Genomic DNA, 19,497 nt, shown 5'->3' with positions numbered 1-19,497 from the left:
TGGTCGCGTTAGTGGACTGGGTTGCTGTTGACCAGACTGGGCTGGTCACATATGGCATAGACCCATTTTAACATGAAATGTCTGATTATATTGATTCACAAATAATTCCCCATCTAAATAATATTGCATTGAGGCTTCTGCCTGAAGTAAATGAAAGTGGGAAAAGGAACTGTCAATTTGACTTCAACAACATCCACTGGTTATTAAAAGAGATGTCATATTAATAAAAGATTCTGATTGGTCAATTATCACAGCCAATACAAAGTACACAGAACTAAAAACTTGAATCATTTTATTTTCCAAAACAAGAACAATAACAATGTACAGTCCAACCTGCCCGAGCGACCGCCTGTTAATAGCCACCAACAGTCAATAACGACCACACCGATTTCCTCCCGAACGATTTCACTATATATTGAACCTGCGAATAAAGCCCACCTGTGAACAAAGACCAACGACCACCCTTTTACATTCCCAAATCTCCATTTTGATAGCTTACAACGACCACTGCAATCATAAAAATCAACGATTTCGCAATTTTCAAAAAACAAAATGGCCGCCATGACGCTGTGTAGTCACGTGATACAGATCTTACCAGTGGACTCGTCGGTTGCTATGGAGATATTGATATGGAGATATAGCAAGTGACAGTTTATTGCACTCGATAGCGAATGTTTGTTTATTTAACATGCATTGCTAATTGGTAGTCACCTGCTTCTTTTATGCATTTGACACTTTGTCAAAAGTGTAAAAATTTGCCTTTGTATTTAAGTGACTCGCAATTAATGTACTTATTGCCGAAAATATCAAAGACAAATTTAGGGCTTTCATTAACTCATTAAGGAAATTATCTGTTTCATATCATTAACGATGCCTATTAAAGACAAACATTTTGATAGTCATTCTCTTCTTAAATTTCTCCGTAATAAGACGTTCATAGATTATAGAAAAGTAAATTGTCAGTTCAAGTTAACCATCATGGCTTCCAAGCGCAAATTCTTGACGTTGGAAGAACGCGTTAAGGTCATTAGTTTGTTAGGTAAAGGACACAGTTGTAGACGAGTGGCTAGTGATCTTGGTGTAGGAAAAACTCAAATTCAGAGCATTTTAAAGCGCAAACATGAGATTATGGGCGAATTCGAGTTCGAGGAGAACGTAAACTGTGAAAGTAAACACCCTAAGCGTGAGTCGGAATTCGCGTCAGTGAATGACTTAGTGCACAAGTGGTTTAATCTTATTCTTGGATGTTTTCAGCCTTATATAAATATCAGATGTCATTTATTGTCCATTATTGTCAACTGGTTGTGTAGTAGTGATTCATGTATTTCATGTATAAATGTTTGCTATGTTATGTGTATTTTGTACTTTGTTCTTTGTAGAATTACATGTACATGTACGTATACATGTATGTTAATAGTTATTTATACAGTATATGATAAATTAAATAAATAATAAAAACATAAGGGAATAGAAATACAACATGTAATAAATATACAAATGTAAAACAAAACTGTGTTTTCAATCCTTTATTTCATTATACATGCATAAGTATTCAAACATTTAAACAATAGAGCACATACATAGATAAGGTACCTGTTAAAAAACTACTAGCATATTTTGCAAAGTTTCGATCGACCCTGCGAATAAAGACCACCTGTGAACAAAGGCCACAACGACCAAATCCCTTGAGTGGTCTTTATTGACAGGTTGGACTGTCCTGATCATATAATCAAATGATAATGCCACTTGCAAGCCTATTTGGCTATGGCACATAACTCCCACTAACAAACATGGTCACCACTTCAAACAGTGCTCTCTAAGTTGGAATGTGAACATTTAATCAAAGATATTTCGTAAAAATGCAATGATGTATCAACAATTTAAACATAAATACAATGAAAAAACTTAGTATCACAGATTCTGCACATGGACATTTTGAAACACTGATTTTACAAAAACAACATTGTTATCAGATCTTTAAAAAAGTATCAAATATCTTGATACACATTAACAAACTGGTTTAATTTGAGAAAAAAATCGTAATATATACACAACATTAATGTTCAGTTCTGCATGATTATGTTATATCATTTTCCAGACATTATAAATAAGATACTTACTGGTACTGATTTATGCTTCGCTTTAAATAATCAACAAGGAAAGTTGTTGTGTTCTATGAAAGAACTTAAAAATATATTTATGCAACACACTTTTAGCAGGAAAAATATAGTTCACTTCATTTTCTATGAATAAATGTGTATTTCAAATGTTGGTTTGCAAAGATTTAAGATTCTGTATGATTTTGTTATTTTTTTTTTTAGTATTTTAGATGGACCTGTAGGGGTGGTTATTTTTCAATAAAACTTTATCTGAAACAAAGTTAAGTAAAAGTACCACTCGACCATGTATGTTTTAATACATATTGATGGATTAAATTAAGAATAATAATGAATGGTGCTGCAAAATCCTTTTTGGCATTTTTATTAGTATTTTAGTTATATCACAGCGGACAGTTTACAAACTCACACTTCTGGGTTAACTGGTGTACCTTAGTGCACATACCCATGCCAGATGCTAAAAACTCCCTAACTTGAACCAGAGGTTGGAGGAGAAAGGATTTCACCACCAATATCAACACAAGCAATATTTCAGGCGAAGGATCGAACCCGCAATCCTCAAATTGGTAGTCCAGTGCTCTAGCAGCTGATCTTATTGGCCAGATTTCTATTTTAAAGTTGCTGTACCACGAAACAAAAATATTATGCCTCAGTTTTCGACACAATTAGCAAAGAAATTTAATGTTTAATATGTTCCAAGTGTCTATTTTATATATCAATTTTTGTCCCCGACCGGTGAAACCGGAGGGGACTTATGGTTTGCGCTCTGTGTGTCCGTCAGTATGTCAGTCAGTCTGTCACACTTTTCTGGATATTGCGATAACTTTAAAAGTTCTTAATATTTTTTCATGAAACTTGAAACATGGATAGATGGCAATATGGAGATTATGCTTGCATTTCATTTCGTTCCTACGTCAAAAATTCTGGTTGCTATGGCAACAAATATATATTTTTTAATCTGACGATGGTGGAATTTCACCGGTAGTGTATTGCTTTTGACAATAGTCTTGTTTATACTATATCATACTTATAAATTTAGCATATTTTTACATTACAAAATACTTTTTACCAATACCAGTATGGAAACCAAAGGTTTCTATTCAATAAAAATAGCATAGACTAATGCTTCATCTTCGCTAGGCCAACCAGTGAAAAGGGGCGAAATACAACAAATGAATCACCCCACAGTGTCCCAATAACAAATAAAATATATGTTTTATAAACAGGAAAACTGCGATATTCCAATTCTATTTCTTTACTTTCAAAGTAAAGAGAGCTCTGGCACAAAATTATTTTAGATAATACTCAATTTAATAAGAAAATTATAACAAAAACAACTTTTATCAGTTTGTTTTTAGTTTTACTTCATTCAGTATGATTTACCCATTTAAAGATTCAAAATCATACCTATTGTATTCTTGCTAAAAATTAATAAAAATCAGTTATAGACACCAGTTTAAGGCCATTAGCTGACTTGTGTACAGTATTTTTGTTAAAGTGCAAACATTGTACAATGAGAAATAATATTGTACTGGCATTTCTTGACTCATGATTTATATTTAAATATACAACATCTTATATTTGAAAACCTTATGAAATACAAAGAAATGTTTCTAATGCAAGTTGAAGGTGTGTCAATTTCATACAAATAGGACAAATAATACTAGTAAATAGCACACCAATTAAGTACATTACAAACAGGAACAATCATTAGCACCATTATAGAGACATCTGAATGAAAGTTATAACAAAAACACACATTAGTAAGTAGAACAATTTGTTTACAAACTCAATGCCATATTTTTAAGAATTATAGTTTTTGGGAAAAAAAATGAAAATATGTTTGTGTTCAACTTTTGTTAAATAAGTAATGTAATGACTCCTGTTTTTCCCTTATATAAGTTTTTTGTTTTGATGAAACCATTTTTATCCTTGGTTTGATATTTGACCATTGACTTTATTTGTTGAATGTTAATTGATACATAATCCCTTTAATAAATTTTTGCTTCATACTTATTACTAGTCGCAATTAGAGTGAAAAGTTACCTGTATACTAAATCAACAAACAAGTATATACATGTACAACAAATAAAGTGATCAAAGATAGTGATACATTCAACAGATATTTTTTTTTCAAATAAATTAAAACAAGTTTTCATTATAAAACTGTTCAACCAGCTCAACAATTCTAAGTAAGATATACAAGCTTTACTTCAACCCTCAAGTCACAGATATCAATTCAATGACACATATTATGTTACAAACGTATACTGGTCTTAGTGTTCAAATATCACTGGTCTCAGAAAACCAAATATTCACCTGGTAACACTACTCTTCCAGAGTTCTGTGTCACAGTGTGTGATTCCGTCTCAATGCAGCTGATCTCCTTAGTTTTTAAAACCAAACTTGTTGCACAAATTGTGTTCAAATTAGGCATGTCCATAAAACGCAAAATTGGTATTTGAATATTTATTCATCAAAGTATTTGAATATTCAATTGCCTGGAAGGCAATACATGTAAACAGCGTGTATATCATGTTTAATATGACAAATACACAGCTTAGTAATGGCACATTTCACTGTTTCATGCCTTCTATCATGAATACATGATCAACATGTATTACAAATATATCACACATCCCCAGTCACACTGGAGATTCATCCAGAATATTTGTATCTGCATTCATTCTGCGCATATGAGCTACCTGACTAGCTTCTTTCCTTTTGACAGACCTGCAACAAAGCAACAATTATTATATTATTTGTGCTATGGCTGGTAATTTTACACCTTGACATGTTTTAAACACTGAAAATATGAAGATGCTGGTACGAATGACTATTTTCAATGGCATATATGGAAAAATATAATAAAAGATATCACATTGTACAATTAAAGTGAATATATAAATAATTTTAATGTGAATCTCTCCTATGCGCATACTCTGGAAGGATGTATATGAACAAGAAAAGTCGAATAAAAGAATAAACAGCTATATAATATTTTCAATTATTTTTTTTTATTACTGGTAAGGTCCATAATTGGCATTAAGCGCTCAATGGTGTTCACCTACAATTATTGAAGACATGACCTGAATATCTAGTTTTTCACCCTGCTTGACCCAGATTCAAACATGGTCTTTACATTTTCAAGATAAACATTCTGACAGAGTTTTATCAAGACTCAGTCATTAATATGGCCTCAATTTTAAGAAACAGTCTGGTGACCTAGTTTCTTAACAACTATGACCCAGATTTTGAACTCGGCCTAAGGCTAAATATTGTCCACACAAACATTGTGACCAAGTTTCATCAAGATTGATCAATATCTATGGCCTCTTGAGTGGTACCAAGTTTTCTCCAAAAATTAATCTCTTTTTTGGTCGCAAAAGCCAAAAATTCGAACTTGGCCTTGACATTGTCTAGATAAACATTCTAACAAAGTTTTGTTAAGGTTGGATGTAAATGTGGCCTCTGGAGTGGTATCGATGACGCACACTGCACGACAACATACGCTGAACAAAGGGTCGCCACAAGAGCTTACCGTGAGCACTTCATGCCCACGTGAGCTAACAAATTTAACTGTATCACTGCAAATATGTTCCTAGCGCTGTACTTACACCAACACTAATTGAGAACATCTGCAGAACACATCAATTGTTTGGATTTCCATTAAGTATACATGTCTTAATTAAATTTTTGAGGTTTTGATTGTAATACATTATGTTGTGACACTTTAATTTCAAGTCTTTTCTCTTGATTATATTTTAGTTGGATATCTAATATATTTTTCTTCCATCATGTTCTATTTAAAGTTGATTAGATTGACAAGAACCATTTTAGTCTCAACCACAAAAAATACTATAAAATATTAACTGTTTGTTCAGCAAAAAGCCTCTTCTATTACGGTAATCTTGTGAAAAATTTGAGATTTGTTTAAGGGATGCTTAAGGAAACATTAAAGGGCCAATTTCTGATAATTAATGGACTGTAACTAAACAATTTGTGGTCTGATTAAGCTGGTTACTGAGCTTGGTCAACAAATAATTTAAACAGGGTCAATTTAGCTGATATTAGAAATTGAAGGACACCTTATTATAACACATATTTTGGTGAAGATTATATGTAACCTGTTTATGCAAGAAATATAAACAAGAAACTCAAAGCCACTGCAATTCAATATGAATAAACTACAGATAGTTTACAGACATTGTAGCTTCTTATTATGATACGTTAGGATTGCAGATTGTTAAACAGCTCATTCCTGAATGATTAAGAAAACAAAATGCAATAATTACATACAGTATTTAACATAACTGCTGTAATACCCATACATACTTCTCACATTCTCACATTCAAATTAGTTTTAATAAAAAACACAACAAAGTTTGAATAAAGTTTGTTTATTTATTATATATTTTGTCATTTATTGCACACACCATAACGGGCTATTCATTTCTTTAATTTTTGAATATTTTTTGTATTAGGAAGTGAGAAAAATCATGGAGTTGCTATTGTGCCTGTAATAAAAAGTTTTACACACTTTTGAACAATGGAACTTGTGGTATACATGCTAAGCAAAAGAACAATCATGCATTTTTAAGAAAATCTGTGTAGGGAAAATAATAAATGTCTGAAGGTTATATTGACAACATTTTTTTAGTAATTGAAAAACAACTAGTACAACATCATAATATTTTCCCTACAACATCTAAGGGAGGAAAGTAATAAAACTTAGGGGAAACAACTCTTCTCACCAAATTTTAACCCTTTCTTTTTCTTTGGAGTTTGCTCGGGAATTTGTTTGAAGGCTTAATAATAAACACATCATTATTCATAGCTTTATTTTGGAATCAATAAATGTTTGAAGTCATCCATTTCATAAGAAAGTTCCGAGTATTTGCTTGGTATGGGTAAACAATTAATGAAGAAAATGTCAAAGGCTTCAACAAATTTACAAGGCATATAAAACTCATCTTTTACTTTTTCAAGGAATCTATTATTTTTTTACAAAATGATCATAATATACATCTCTCCTTGAGTAAAATTCATTATTGATGCAAATAAATAATATTATACTGATTTTATTGAAATACAAAATATATTTTACGGCTTCGTCAATAAATAAACACAAAGTAAAGAAAACCTCACCTTTCATTTTCAACATTGCCTCAATCTCATGGTCTTCTTCCAAATACCTGAAAAGTAATGTTAATATTTCACACATATGACTTTGAAGAGAATTTGTATCCATATTATCCTGTACATTCTCAATTTAAACTTATTTCACTAAATTTATAAGACTAAGCAAAGAGCACTTAATGCTGATTAAAACCCTACAATTATGGAATATCAAAATGTCATAGTTACACCTATTTTCAAATGCAGACTAATGCAAGTAGATGCTGGCGTGTGCATGAAATAATGAGTTTGTGGGTCAATATTAATAATTTTCCAAGTCTGTTATCCAGCCCACAAGACTTTGAAAGTTCTCAACCTCAAACATAGGCTCAACCTAAGTAAAAAACCATTTGTTTTAAATATTTGACCTTTGATTTCAATGTGTTAATATTGAAGATTTCAAGATTACAGCACAAGAATGGAATTTAAAAATATAAAAAATTGTGGGGTCAAATCTATCCATATACATGTATATTTCACGGCCTGTTTTAGTGTATTGTTACCTCAGCCTGTCCTGGTCTAATGTACATGTATAAGTGACAGCCTGTTTCAGTGTATTGTTACCTCAGCCTGTCCTTGTCTAATGTACACGTATAAGTGATGGCCTGTTTCAGTGTATTGTTACCTCAGCCTGTCCTGGTCTTATGTACATGTATAAGTTACGGCCTGTTTCAGTGTATTGTTACCTCAGCCTGACCTGGTCTTATATACATGTATAAGTGACGGCCTGTTTCAATGTATTGTTACCTCAGCCTGTCCTGGTCTAAAGACCATGTATAAGTTACAACCTGTTTTAGTGTATTGTTACCTCAGCCTGTCCTGGTCTAATGTACATGTATAAGTGACAGCCTGTTTCAGTGTATTGTTACCTCAGCCTGTCCTGGTCTAATGTACATGTATAAGTGACAGCCTGTTTCAGTGTATTGTTACCTCAGTCTGCCCTGGTCTAATGTACATGTATAAGTGACGGCCTGTTTGAGTGTATAATTACCTCAGCCTGTCCTGGTCTAATGTACATGTATAAGTGACAGCCTGTTTCAGTGTATTGTTACCTCAGCCTGTGCTGGTCTAATGAACATGTCTAAATGACAGCCTGTTTCAGTGTATTGTTTCCTCAGCCTGTCCTGGTCTTATGTACATGTATAAGTGATGGCCTGTTTTAGTGTATTGTTACCTCAGCCTGTCCTGGTCTAATGTACATGTCTAAGTGACGGCCTGTTTCAGTGTATTGTTACCTCAGCCTGTCCTGGTCTAATGTACATGTCTAAGTGACAGCCTGTTTCAGTGTATTGTTACCTCAGCCTGTCCTAATCTAATGTACATGTCAAAGTTACGGCCTGTTTTAGTGTATTGTTACCTCAGCCTGTCCTGGTCTAATGAACATGTATAAGTGACAGCCTGTTTCAGTGTATTGTTACCTCAGCTTGTCCTGGTCAAATGTACATGTATAAGTGATGGCCTGTTTCAGTGTATTGTTACCTCAGCCTGACCTGGTCTAATGTACATGTCTAAGTGACGGCATGTTTCAGTGTATTGTTACCTCAGCCTGTCCTAATCTAATGTACATGTATAAGTGACAGCCTGTTTCAGTGTATTGTTACCTCAGCCTGTCCTGGTCTAATGTACATGTCTAAGTGACGGCATGTTTCAGTGTATTGTTACCTCAGCCTGTCCTAATCTAATGTACATGTATAAGTGACAGCCTGTTTCAGTGTATTGTTACCTCAGCCTGTCCTGGTCTAATGTACATGCATAAGTGACAGCCTGTTTCAGTGTATTGTTACCTCAGCCTGTCCGAATCAAATGTACATGTATAAGTTACGGCCTGTTTTAGTGTATTGTTACCTCAGCCTGTCCTGGTCTAATGTACATGTATAAGTTACGGCCTGTTTTAGTGTATTCTTACCTCAGCCTGTCCTGGTCTAATGTACATGTATAAGTGACGGCCTGTTTCAGTGAATTGTTACCTCAGCCTGTCCTGGTCTAATGTACATGCATAAGTGACAGCCTGTTTCAGTGTATTATTACCTCAGCCTGTCCTTATCTAATGTACATGTATAAGTGACGGCCTGTTTTAGTGTATTGTTACCTCAGCCTGTCCTGGTCTAATGTACATGTATAAGTGACAGCCTGTTTCAGTGTATTGTTACCTCAGCCTGTCCTGGTCTAATGTACATGTACAAGTGACGGCCTGTTTTAGTGTATAGTTACCTCAGCCTGTCCTGGTCTAATGTACATGTATAAGTGATGGCCTGTTTTAGTGTATTGTTACCTCAGCCTGTCCTGGTCTAATGTACATGTATAAGTGACAGCCTGTTTCAGTGTATTTTTACCTCAGCCTGTCCTGGTCTAATGTACATGTATAAGTTACGGCCTGTTTTAGTGTATTGTTACCTCAGCCTGTCCTGGTCTAATGTACATGTATAAGTGACAGCCTGTTTCAGTGTATTGTTACCTCAGTCTGTCCTGGTCTAATGTACATGTATAAGTGATGGCCTGTTTGAGTATATTATTACCTCAGCCTGTCCTGGTCTAATGTACATGTATAAGTGACAGCCTGTTTCAGTGTATTGTTACCTCAGCCTGTCCTGGTCTAATGTACATGTCTAAGTGACGGCCTGTTTCAGTGTTTTGTTACCTCAGCCTGTCCTGGTCTTATGTACATGTATAAGTGATGGCCTGTTATAGTGTATTGTTACCTCAGCCTGTCCTGGTCTAATGTACATGTCTTAGTGACGGCCTGTTTCAGTGTATTGTTACCTCAGCCTGTCCTGGTCTAATGTACATGTCTAAGTGACAGCCTGTTTCAGTGTATTGTTACCTCAGCCTGTCCTAATCTAATGTACATGTATAAGTTACGGCCTGTTTTAGTGTATTTTTACCTCAGCCTGTCCTAATCTAATCTACATGTATAAGTTACGGCCTGTTTTAGTGTATTTTTACCTCAGCCTGTCCTGGTCTAATGTACATGTATAAGTGACAGCCTGGTTCAGTGTATTGTTACCTCAGCCTGACCTGGTCTAATGTACATGTATAAGTGACAGCCTGTTTCAGTGTATTGTTACCTCAGCCTGTCCTGGTCTTATGTACATGTATAAGTGTTCGCCTGTTTCAGTGTATTGTTACCTCAGCCTGTCCTGGTCTAATGTACATGTCTAAGTGACGGCATGTTTCAGTGTATTGTTACCTCAGCCTGTCCTAATCTAATGTACATGTATAAGTTACGGCCTGTTTTAGTGTATTGTTACCTCAGCCTGTCCTGGTTTAATGTACATGTGTAAGTGACAGCCTCTTTCAGTGTACTGTTACCTCAGCCTGTCCTGGTCTAATGTACATGTATAAGTGACAGCCTGTTTCAGTGTATTGTTACCTCAGCCTGTCCTGGTTTAATGTACATGTATAAGTGACGGCCTGTTTCAGTGTATTGTTACCTCAGCCTGTCCTGGTCTAATGTACATGTATAAGTTACAGCCTGTTTCAGTGTATTGTTACCTCAGCCTGTCCTGGTCTAATGTACATGTATAAGTGACGGCCTGTTTTAGTGTATTGTTACCTCAGCCTGTCCTGGTTTAATGAACATGTGTAAGTGACAGCCTCTTTCAGTGTACTGTTACCTCAGCCTGTCCTGGTCTAATGTACATGTATAAGTGACAGCCTGTTTCAGTGTATTGTTACCTCAGCCTGTCCTGGTTTAATGTACATGTCTAAGTGACAGCCTGTTTCAGTGTATTGTTACCTCAGCCTGTCCTAATCTAATGTACATGTAAAAGTTACGGCCTGTTTTAGTGTATTGTTACCTCAGCCTGTCCTGGTCTAATGAACATGTATAAGTGACAGCCTGTTTCAGTGTATTGTTACCTCAGCTTGTCCTGGTCAAATGTACATGTATAAGTGATGGCCTGTTTCAGTGTATTGTTACCTCAGCCTGACCTGGTCTAATGTACATGTCTAAGTGACGGCATGTTTCAGTGTATTGTTACCTCAGCCTGTCCTAATCTAATGTACATGTATAAGTGACAGCCTGTTTCAGTGTATTGTTACCTCAGCCTGTCCTGGTCTAATGTACATGCATAAGTGACAGCCTGTTTCAGTGTATTGTTACCTCAGCCTGTCCTAATCAAATGTACATGTATAAGTTACGGCCTGTTTTAGTGTATTGTTACCTCAGCCTGTCCTGGTCTAATGTACATGTATAAGTTACGGCCTGTTTTAGTGTATTCTTACCTCAGCCTGTCCTGGTCTAATGTACATGTATAAGTGACGGCCTGTTTCAGTGAATTGTTACCTCAGCCTGTCCTGGTCTAATGTACATGCATAAGTGACAGCCTGTTTCAGTGTATTATTACCTCAGCCTGTCCTTATCTAATGTACATGTATAAGTGACGGCCTGTTTTAGTGTATTGTTACCTCAGCCTGTCCTGGTCTAATGTACATGTATAAGTGACAGCCTGTTTCAGTGTATTGTTACCTCAGCCTGTCCTGGTCTAATGTACATGTACAAGTGACGGCCTGTTTTAGTGTATAGTTACCTCAGCCTGTCCTGGTCTAATGTACATGTATAAGTGATGGCCTGTTTTAGTGTATTGTTACCTCAGCCTGTCCTGGTCTAATGTACATGTATAAGTGACAGCCTGTTTCAGTGTATTTTTACCTCAGCCTGTCCTGGTCTAATGTACATGTATAAGTTACGGCCTGTTTTAGTGTATTGTTACCTCAGCCTGTCCTGGTCTAATGTACATGTATAAGTGACAGCCTGTTTCAGTGTATTGTTACCTCAGTCTGTCCTGGTCTTATGTACATGTATAAGTGATGGCCTGTTTGAGTATATTATTACCTCAGCCTGTCCTGGTCTAATGTACATGTATAAGTGACAGCCTGTTTCAGTGTATTGTTACCTCAGCCTGTCCTGGTCTAATGTACATGTCTAAGTGACGGCCTGTTTCAGTGTTTTGTTACCTCAGCCTGTCCTGGTCTTATGTACATGTATAAGTGATGGCCTGTTATAGTGTATTGTTACCTCAGCCTGTCCTGGTCTAATGTACATGTCTTAGTGACGGCCTGTTTCAGTGTATTGTTACCTCAGCCTGTCCTGGTCTAATGTACATGTCTAAGTGACAGCCTGTTTCAGTGTATTGTTACCTCAGCCTGTCCTAATCTAATGTACATGTATAAGTTACGGCCTGTTTTAGTGTATTTTTACCTCAGCCTGTCCTAATCTAATCTACATGTATAAGTTACGGCCTGTTTTAGTGTATTTTTACCTCAGCCTGTCCTGGTCTAATGTACATGTATAAGTGACAGCCTGGTTCAGTGTATTGTTACCTCAGCCTGACCTGGTCTAATGTACATGTATAAGTGACAGCCTGTTTCAGTGTATTGTTACCTCAGCCTGTCCTGGTCTTATGTACATGTATAAGTGTTCGCCTGTTTCAGTGTATTGTTACCTCAGCCTGTCCTGGTCTAATGTACATGTCTAAGTGACGGCATGTTTCAGTGTATTGTTACCTCAGCCTGTCCTAATCTAATGTACATGTATAAGTTACGGCCTGTTTTAGTGTATTGTTACCTCAGCCTGTCCTGGTTTAATGTACATGTGTAAGTGACAGCCTCTTTCAGTGTACTGTTACCTCAGCCTGTCCTGGTCTAATGTACATGTATAAGTGACAGCCTGTTTCAGTGTATTGTTACCTCAGCCTGTCCTGGTTTAATGTACATGTATAAGTGACGGCCTGTTTCAGTGTATTGTTACCTCAGCCTGTCCTGGTCTAATGTACATGTATAAGTTACAGCCTGTTTCAGTGTATTGTTACCTCAGCCTGTCCTGGTCTAATGTACATGTATAAGTGACGGCCTGTTTTAGTGTATTATTACCTCAGCCTGTACATGTATAAGTGACGGCCTGTTTCAGTGTATTGTTACATCAGCCTGTCCTGGTCTAATGTACATGTATAAGTGATGGCCTGTTTCAGTGTATTGTTACCTCAGCCGTCCTGGTCTAATGTACATGTCTAAGTGACAGCATGTTTCAGTGTATTGTTACCTCAGCCTGTCCTAATCTAATGTACATGTATAAGTTACGGCCTGTTTTAGTGTATTGTTACCTCAGCCTGTCCTGGTCTAATGTACATGTATAAGTGACGGCCTGTTTTAGTGTATTGTTACCTCAGCCTGTCCTGGTCTAATGTACATGTATAAGTGACAGCCTGTTTCAGTGTATTGTTACCTCAGCCTGTCCTGGTCTAATGTACATGTTTAAGTGACAGCCTGTTTTAGTGTATTGTTACCTTAGCCTGTCCTAGTCTAATGTACATGTAAAAGTGATGGCCTGTTTCAGTGTATTATTACCTAAGCCTGTCCTGGTCTAATGTACATGTATAAGTGACGGCCTGTTTTAGTGTATTGTTACCTCAGCCTGTCCTGGTCTAATGTACATGTAAAAGTGATGGCCTGTTTCAGTGTATTGTTACCTAAGCCTGTCCTGGTCTAATGTACATGTAAAAGTGATGGCCTGTTTCAGTGTATTGTTACCTAAGCCTGTCCTGGTCTAATGTACATGTAAAAGTGATGGCCTGTTTCAGTGTATTGTTACCTAAGCCTGTCCTGGTCTAATGTACATGTAAAAGTGATGGCCTGTTTCAGTGTATTGTTACCTCAGCCTGTCCTGGTCTAATGTACATGTATAAGTGACAGCCTGTTTTAGTGTATTGTTACCTCAGCCTGTCCTGGTCTAATGTACATGTATAAGTAAAGGCCTGTTTCAGTGTATTGTTACCTCAGCCTGTCCCATTCTATGCTGTCTACAATCTTGTTCCTCTGATTGATGATCTCCATCTTCTTCTCAATCAGCTCTTCTTCCTCATTACGGTCCTCATCTGTCTTCTGATCCTCTACACATTTACAAAAATAGTACACGGAGGCTTCAAATCACTCCCAGTGTTCACGTATAAAAATGTATGTATTCGTATGTATTAAACAATTGCAGATAAAGCAAGTTTTATGATTAAACAATCAAAACTATTTGACTATGATTGCAAGAAGGTTAATCTGTAAAATTTGGATAATATAATGCCAATAAAGTTAATCGCCAAGAATGGATAAAATTTATCTTAATGCATTAAAATTCTACAAATTGGAAGTAAATCTTGTTTTTTTGGTGCTAAAGAAAGAGATGCCTTTAAGTTTGCAATGTTTGGAAAAAATATTAGTATGTTTGCAAGATGCCAAAACTTTAATAAAATGTATTAAACCGTGATTTAAAGAAATGTAATTTTCTTATTCTAAAACAAGGTTGCAATTTGTTGGTATAAATTTATCAAAGATCAATAATTTCTTGAAAAAAAAAGAGATGTGTTTGTCAGAATCACAATGCCCGCTATTGCGCCGCTTTGAAGCCATAAATTTGACCTTTGACCTTGAAGGATGACCTTGACCTTTCACCACTCAAAACGTGCAGTTCCATGAGATACACATGCATGCCAAATATCAAGTTGCTATCTTCAATATTAAACAAGAGCTGTTAGAGGACAGCGCGCTCGACTATTCGAGTGCTTGACAGTAACGTAAGCCATCATGGAGAGGGGGTATAATGTGGGTGTGTAGTCATTTAATAGATGACCTTTCAAAAATAAAAAATAAAAAAAAATACTTTTTTTGGGGGAGGGGGGATTCTAGGGTGGGGCATGGGGGATGGTTTGGGTGGAGTCCATTGTGTTATGTCAGATAAGTGTTGTTTTGTCAAAGTATGAATCAAATGTGATCATAAATAAAGAAGTTATGGCAATTTAAGCAAAATTTATTAATTTGACCTTGAGAGTCAAGGTCATTCAAAGGTCAAGGTCAAATTCAACTTGCCAGGTACAGTACCCTCATGATAGTAAGAAAGTATTTTAAGTTTGAAAGCAACAGCCTTGATACTTTAGAAGTAAAGTGGATCTAAACACAAATTTAACAAAATATTCAAAGTTACTAAGACAAAAAAGTGCCATAATTCCGTTAAAAAGCCAACCGTGTTATGCAACTTGCCCTGTACAGTCCCCTTACGATGGTTAGCGAGTTTTCCAAGTATACCAAGAGATGTGTTTGTCAGAAACACAATGCCCCCTATTGCGCCGCTTTGAAGCCATAAATTTGACCTTTGACCTTGAAGGATGACCTTGACCTTTCACCACTCAAAATGTGCAGCTCCGAGAGATACACATGCATGCCATATATCAAGTTGCTATCTTCAATATTCAAAAAGTTATGACAAAACTTTAACAAAGGTTAAAGTTTTAGGAAAGACAAGGGCTGTTTGTAAAACATGCATGCCCCCCATATGGGCTGTCCGTTGTACTGGCAGCCATTGTGTGAATACGACTTTTGTCACTGTGACCTTGACCTTTGACCTAGTGACCTGAAAATCAATAGGGTCATCTGCAAGTCACGATCAATGTACCTATGAAGTTTCATGATCCTAGGCAAAAGCGTTCTTGAGCTATCATCCGAAAATCATTTTACTATTTCGGGTCACCGTGACCTTGACCTTTGACCTTGTGACCTCAAAATCAATAGGGGTCATCTGTGAGTCATGATCAATCTACCTATGAAGTTTCATGATCCTAGGCATATGCGTTCTTGAGTTATCATCCGAAAACCATTTTACTATTTCGGGTCACCGTGACCTTGACCTTTGACCTAGTGACCTAAATATCACTAGGGGTCATCTGCGAGTCATGATCAATCTACCTATAAAGTTTCATGATCCTAGGCATATGCGTTCTTGAATTATCATCCGAAAATCATTTTACTATTTCGGGTCACCGTGACCTTGACCTTTGACCTAGTGACCTCAAAATCAGTAGGGGTCATCTGCGAGTCATGATCAATCTACCCATGAAGTTTCATGATCCTAGGCGTATGCGTTCTTGAGTTATCATCCGGACCGGAAACCATTTTACTATTTCGGGTCACCCTGACCTTGACCTTTGACCTAGTGACCTCAAAATCAATAGGGGTCATCTGCGAGTCATGATCAATCTACCCATGAAGTTTCATGATCCTAGGCGTATGCGTTCTTGAGTTATCATCCGGAAACCATTTTACTATTTCAGGTCACCGTGACCTTAAACTTTGACCTAGTGACCTCAAAATCAATAGGGGTCATCTGCAAGTCATGATCAATGTACCTATGAAGTTTCATGATCCTAGGCCCAAGCGTTCTTGAGTTATCGTCTGACAACCACCTGGTGGACAGACGTACCGACCTATTTCGGGTCACCGTGACCTTGACCTTTGAACTAGTGACCTCAAAATCTATAGGGGTCATCTGCAAGTCATGATCAATGTACCTATGAAGTTTCATGATCCTAGGCCCAAGCCTTCTTGAGTTATCGTCTGACAACCACCTGGTGGACGGACGTACCGACCGACCTACCAACATGAGCAAAGCAATATACCCCCTCTTCTTCGAAGGGGGACATAAAAATTACAATATTTGACCTTTGACCTTGAAGGATGACCTTGACCTTTCACCACTCAAAATGTGCAGCTCCATGAGATACACATGCATGTCAAATATCAAGTTGCTATCTTCAATACTACAACAGTTATCAAACTTTAACCAAGGTTAAAGTTTTGGGACAGAATGACAGACAGACAGGACAAAAACAATATACCCCCGATCTATAGATCCGGCGGCATAAAAAATGGCAATGTCTTTAAAAACAGTGGCCAGATTCTTAAGACTAGAAGTGACCCTTTTCTTGAGAAAAAGTGACCAAAAGCTCCACTTTTGCATAAAGTGTAGTCTATTATGAACACTTTTCAAATCCTTAAAGCTTACAGTAATTATGAGAGCTATTTGAGGTTCAAGCGTGTGTCATCATTACCTGGTGTCTCTACGAGGCGCCTCAGGTGAAGTTCAAGCTCGTCCTGCTCAATCTCCAGCTCTTGCTCACGGTTCCTTTAACATATACATGTCAACATTTATAGACATGCACTGTGCACCATCGCATAGCAACATCATTTGCTTGTAATCCAATCACAATCCATCCCTGTTATGAGCTGTGAACAAATCAATAACGGTGTATAATGCTAAAATGCTTTCAATAAACAAAAATTGGGTCAAAGGTCTAAGTTCTGATCTGTTTGTATAAGCTTTTGCAATGTTTTACCATTCTAAAACTCTGCCAAGATATCATTAATAACATTCTTTGCAGGTTTTTTAATGATTGGGTAAAAAATGTGGCATATAGAGTGTTAGCTTTTGAGTCAATGTTACCCAGTGCCATAATTTTTGAAACCATGTGACCTTGTTCCAAACTCAGCCCAGATGTAATTAGGACACATGTTCTGAAAAAAGTTTCATAAAGATTGAGCCTAAATATGGACTCTAGAGTGCTCACAAGCTTTTTCTTTATTTTTGATTTTACATGACCTTCTTTTAATCTTGGCAGAGCTATCATTGGGACAAATGTTGTCCCCAAGTTTCATGGAGATGCAAATGGCTTCTAGAGTGTTTACAAGCTTTTTCTGTAACTTGACCTAGTGACCTATTTTTTACTCCAGCTGAATTTGAAGAAAAATGTAGAATCTAGGGTAGAGTGTTTATAAGCTTTTTCTATAATAATTTGATCTAGCGACATCCCTTATGACCCAGGTTTGAACTTGGCTGAGATGTGATTTGGACAAATGTTGTTAATACCATGTTCCGTGAAGATTGGGCAATAAATATAAATATGGCCTCTAGAGTGTTCAAAAGGTAAATGTTGGCAATGGCCGACAAACAAAAGGTGGTAACAAAAGCTCACAATGAGCAAGGTGTTCTCAGGTGAGCTAAACATGACAAAAACTCTTTCTTGTCCTTAAAACAACTACACATGTATTGTTTTATTGCATGGGCTGAAGATATGTGCACAGGTAGGTCTGCTTACATTGTTGCGTTATATGTCTCACTTTTTAAGGCTTACAGAATGGTAGAACTGGTTGATGATCTACACTCAACCATAAGTCTGTTATCCATGAGTGACAATACGTACAAAATATTGGCAAATGTCATAGGAAGCTGGGAACACTCACACAATTCAAGCATTAGCACTGGGACATATTTTATTTTGCATTACTGGCTTGCCACTCAATTAATTACAATTTAGGAACAAATATTTATAGTTCCATTGCCTATAAAATAAATGGGGGCAAAATTCTGTATAACAAGTGATCAATATGTTGTGGCCTTACAGTATTTTTGCACATTTAACAAGCTAACCTGGGATAATCAACTCAATCATTATTGGCATTTGGTAAAAAAACACAAATAAGAAGACGAATTATTCACATCAAATAACAAGTTCACAACGAGACGCTTTTTGAGGCTTACAGGTAAATGAAGTCATTATCCATGCGAACTAGGTCATTCTTCTCGTTGACCAGTTGGAACCAGGATATCATGAGCTCATCATCTTCTTCACTCACTGCAACAGAAGTAGTCGGGGATTCAACAAGTATGAATGAACTGTACCAGAGATGTGTCATTATTGAATGATATTTCATATACATAACTCTTAGTTTAACTTGTAAAAGCAAAACTTCAGATGTCTTAAAACCATGATGATGTACAAGTATTACGTGATAGAATGCACAATATTTTATCTGATAATTTATGATGTGCTAATTCCTTGTTAAGTGGCAAACAACTCAAATGATTACTTTTTAAAGTTGATACAACATAAGAACCAGCTACTGGGTACATCATGTTCTACAATCTACACTACAAATTTATGCTTGAACATGGAAACATGTATTCGGTCACATTCTATATCGATTATGATATTTTCAATTTCAACCCTCAAAATTTACAGTGGTGTGATAAACACCAGACAACTATGAATATAGCTGATGTCTGAAAGAAACATTGAATACTAAAATGGGTAATATGATGCAATAAATAAAATGACTAGAATTCTAATTTAGAATCAAAGTGATTATGCCATGAAAGCTGACATTCTTGAAGAATATTGTTTAACATTTTAACCCAATCATTCTTGTAGTCTACAGGGGCATTCTTTTTTCAAACCAAGCAAAAATAAAACTGAATAATACACAACTGTTTTTACTACAGAACAAAAATGTAAACAAAACATAAACAAAACTGTTAGCACATATACAAATAAAGAATTCCAACTTGACCCACGATTAACTACAATCTACAAGCAATACATGAACCACG

General features: G+C 36.4%; 1 protein-coding gene and 1 long non-coding RNA gene across 6 annotated transcripts in view; both read right to left on the bottom strand.

Annotated features, from left to right (window-relative positions):
- Positions 1 to 1,511: 1,511 nt before the first annotated feature.
- The window catches only part of LOC127869007 (MICAL-like protein 1), a 60,871-nt gene continuing 42,885 nt past the window's right edge, over positions 1,512 to 19,497 (bottom strand). For 4 of the 5 annotated variants that reach the window (XM_052411254.1, XM_052411256.1, XM_052411253.1 and 1 more), the window contains 6 exons: positions 18,649 to 18,742; positions 17,162 to 17,235; positions 14,068 to 14,182; positions 7,266 to 7,312; positions 6,872 to 6,925; positions 1,512 to 4,850 (listed from right to left, as the gene is read on the bottom strand). In XM_052411254.1, the coding sequence (XP_052267214.1) occupies positions 4,819 to 4,850; positions 6,872 to 6,925; positions 7,266 to 7,312; positions 14,068 to 14,182; positions 17,162 to 17,235; positions 18,649 to 18,742 (416 nt within the window). In that variant the 3' untranslated portion in view covers positions 1,512 to 4,818. The remainder of the gene's footprint in view (positions 4,851 to 6,871; positions 6,926 to 7,265; positions 7,313 to 14,067; positions 14,183 to 17,161; positions 17,236 to 18,648; positions 18,743 to 19,497) is intronic. The other variant, XM_052411255.1, reaches the window with a different exon arrangement.
- LOC127869023 (uncharacterized) lies at positions 14,986 to 17,126 on the bottom strand. Its single transcript, XR_008044373.1, has 3 exons — positions 16,679 to 17,126; positions 16,272 to 16,516; positions 14,986 to 16,121 (listed from the first exon to the last, which is right to left on the bottom strand). It is a non-coding gene; the product is annotated as an uncharacterized LOC127869023 (long non-coding RNA).

This window comes from Dreissena polymorpha, chromosome 2, assembly GCF_020536995.1.
Source record: "Dreissena polymorpha isolate Duluth1 chromosome 2, UMN_Dpol_1.0, whole genome shotgun sequence".
Taxonomy (NCBI): Eukaryota; Metazoa; Mollusca; class Bivalvia; order Myida; family Dreissenidae; genus Dreissena; species Dreissena polymorpha.
The sequence above is the reverse complement of the archived record's forward strand: the minus strand, read 5'-3'. Positions and strand labels throughout refer to the sequence as shown.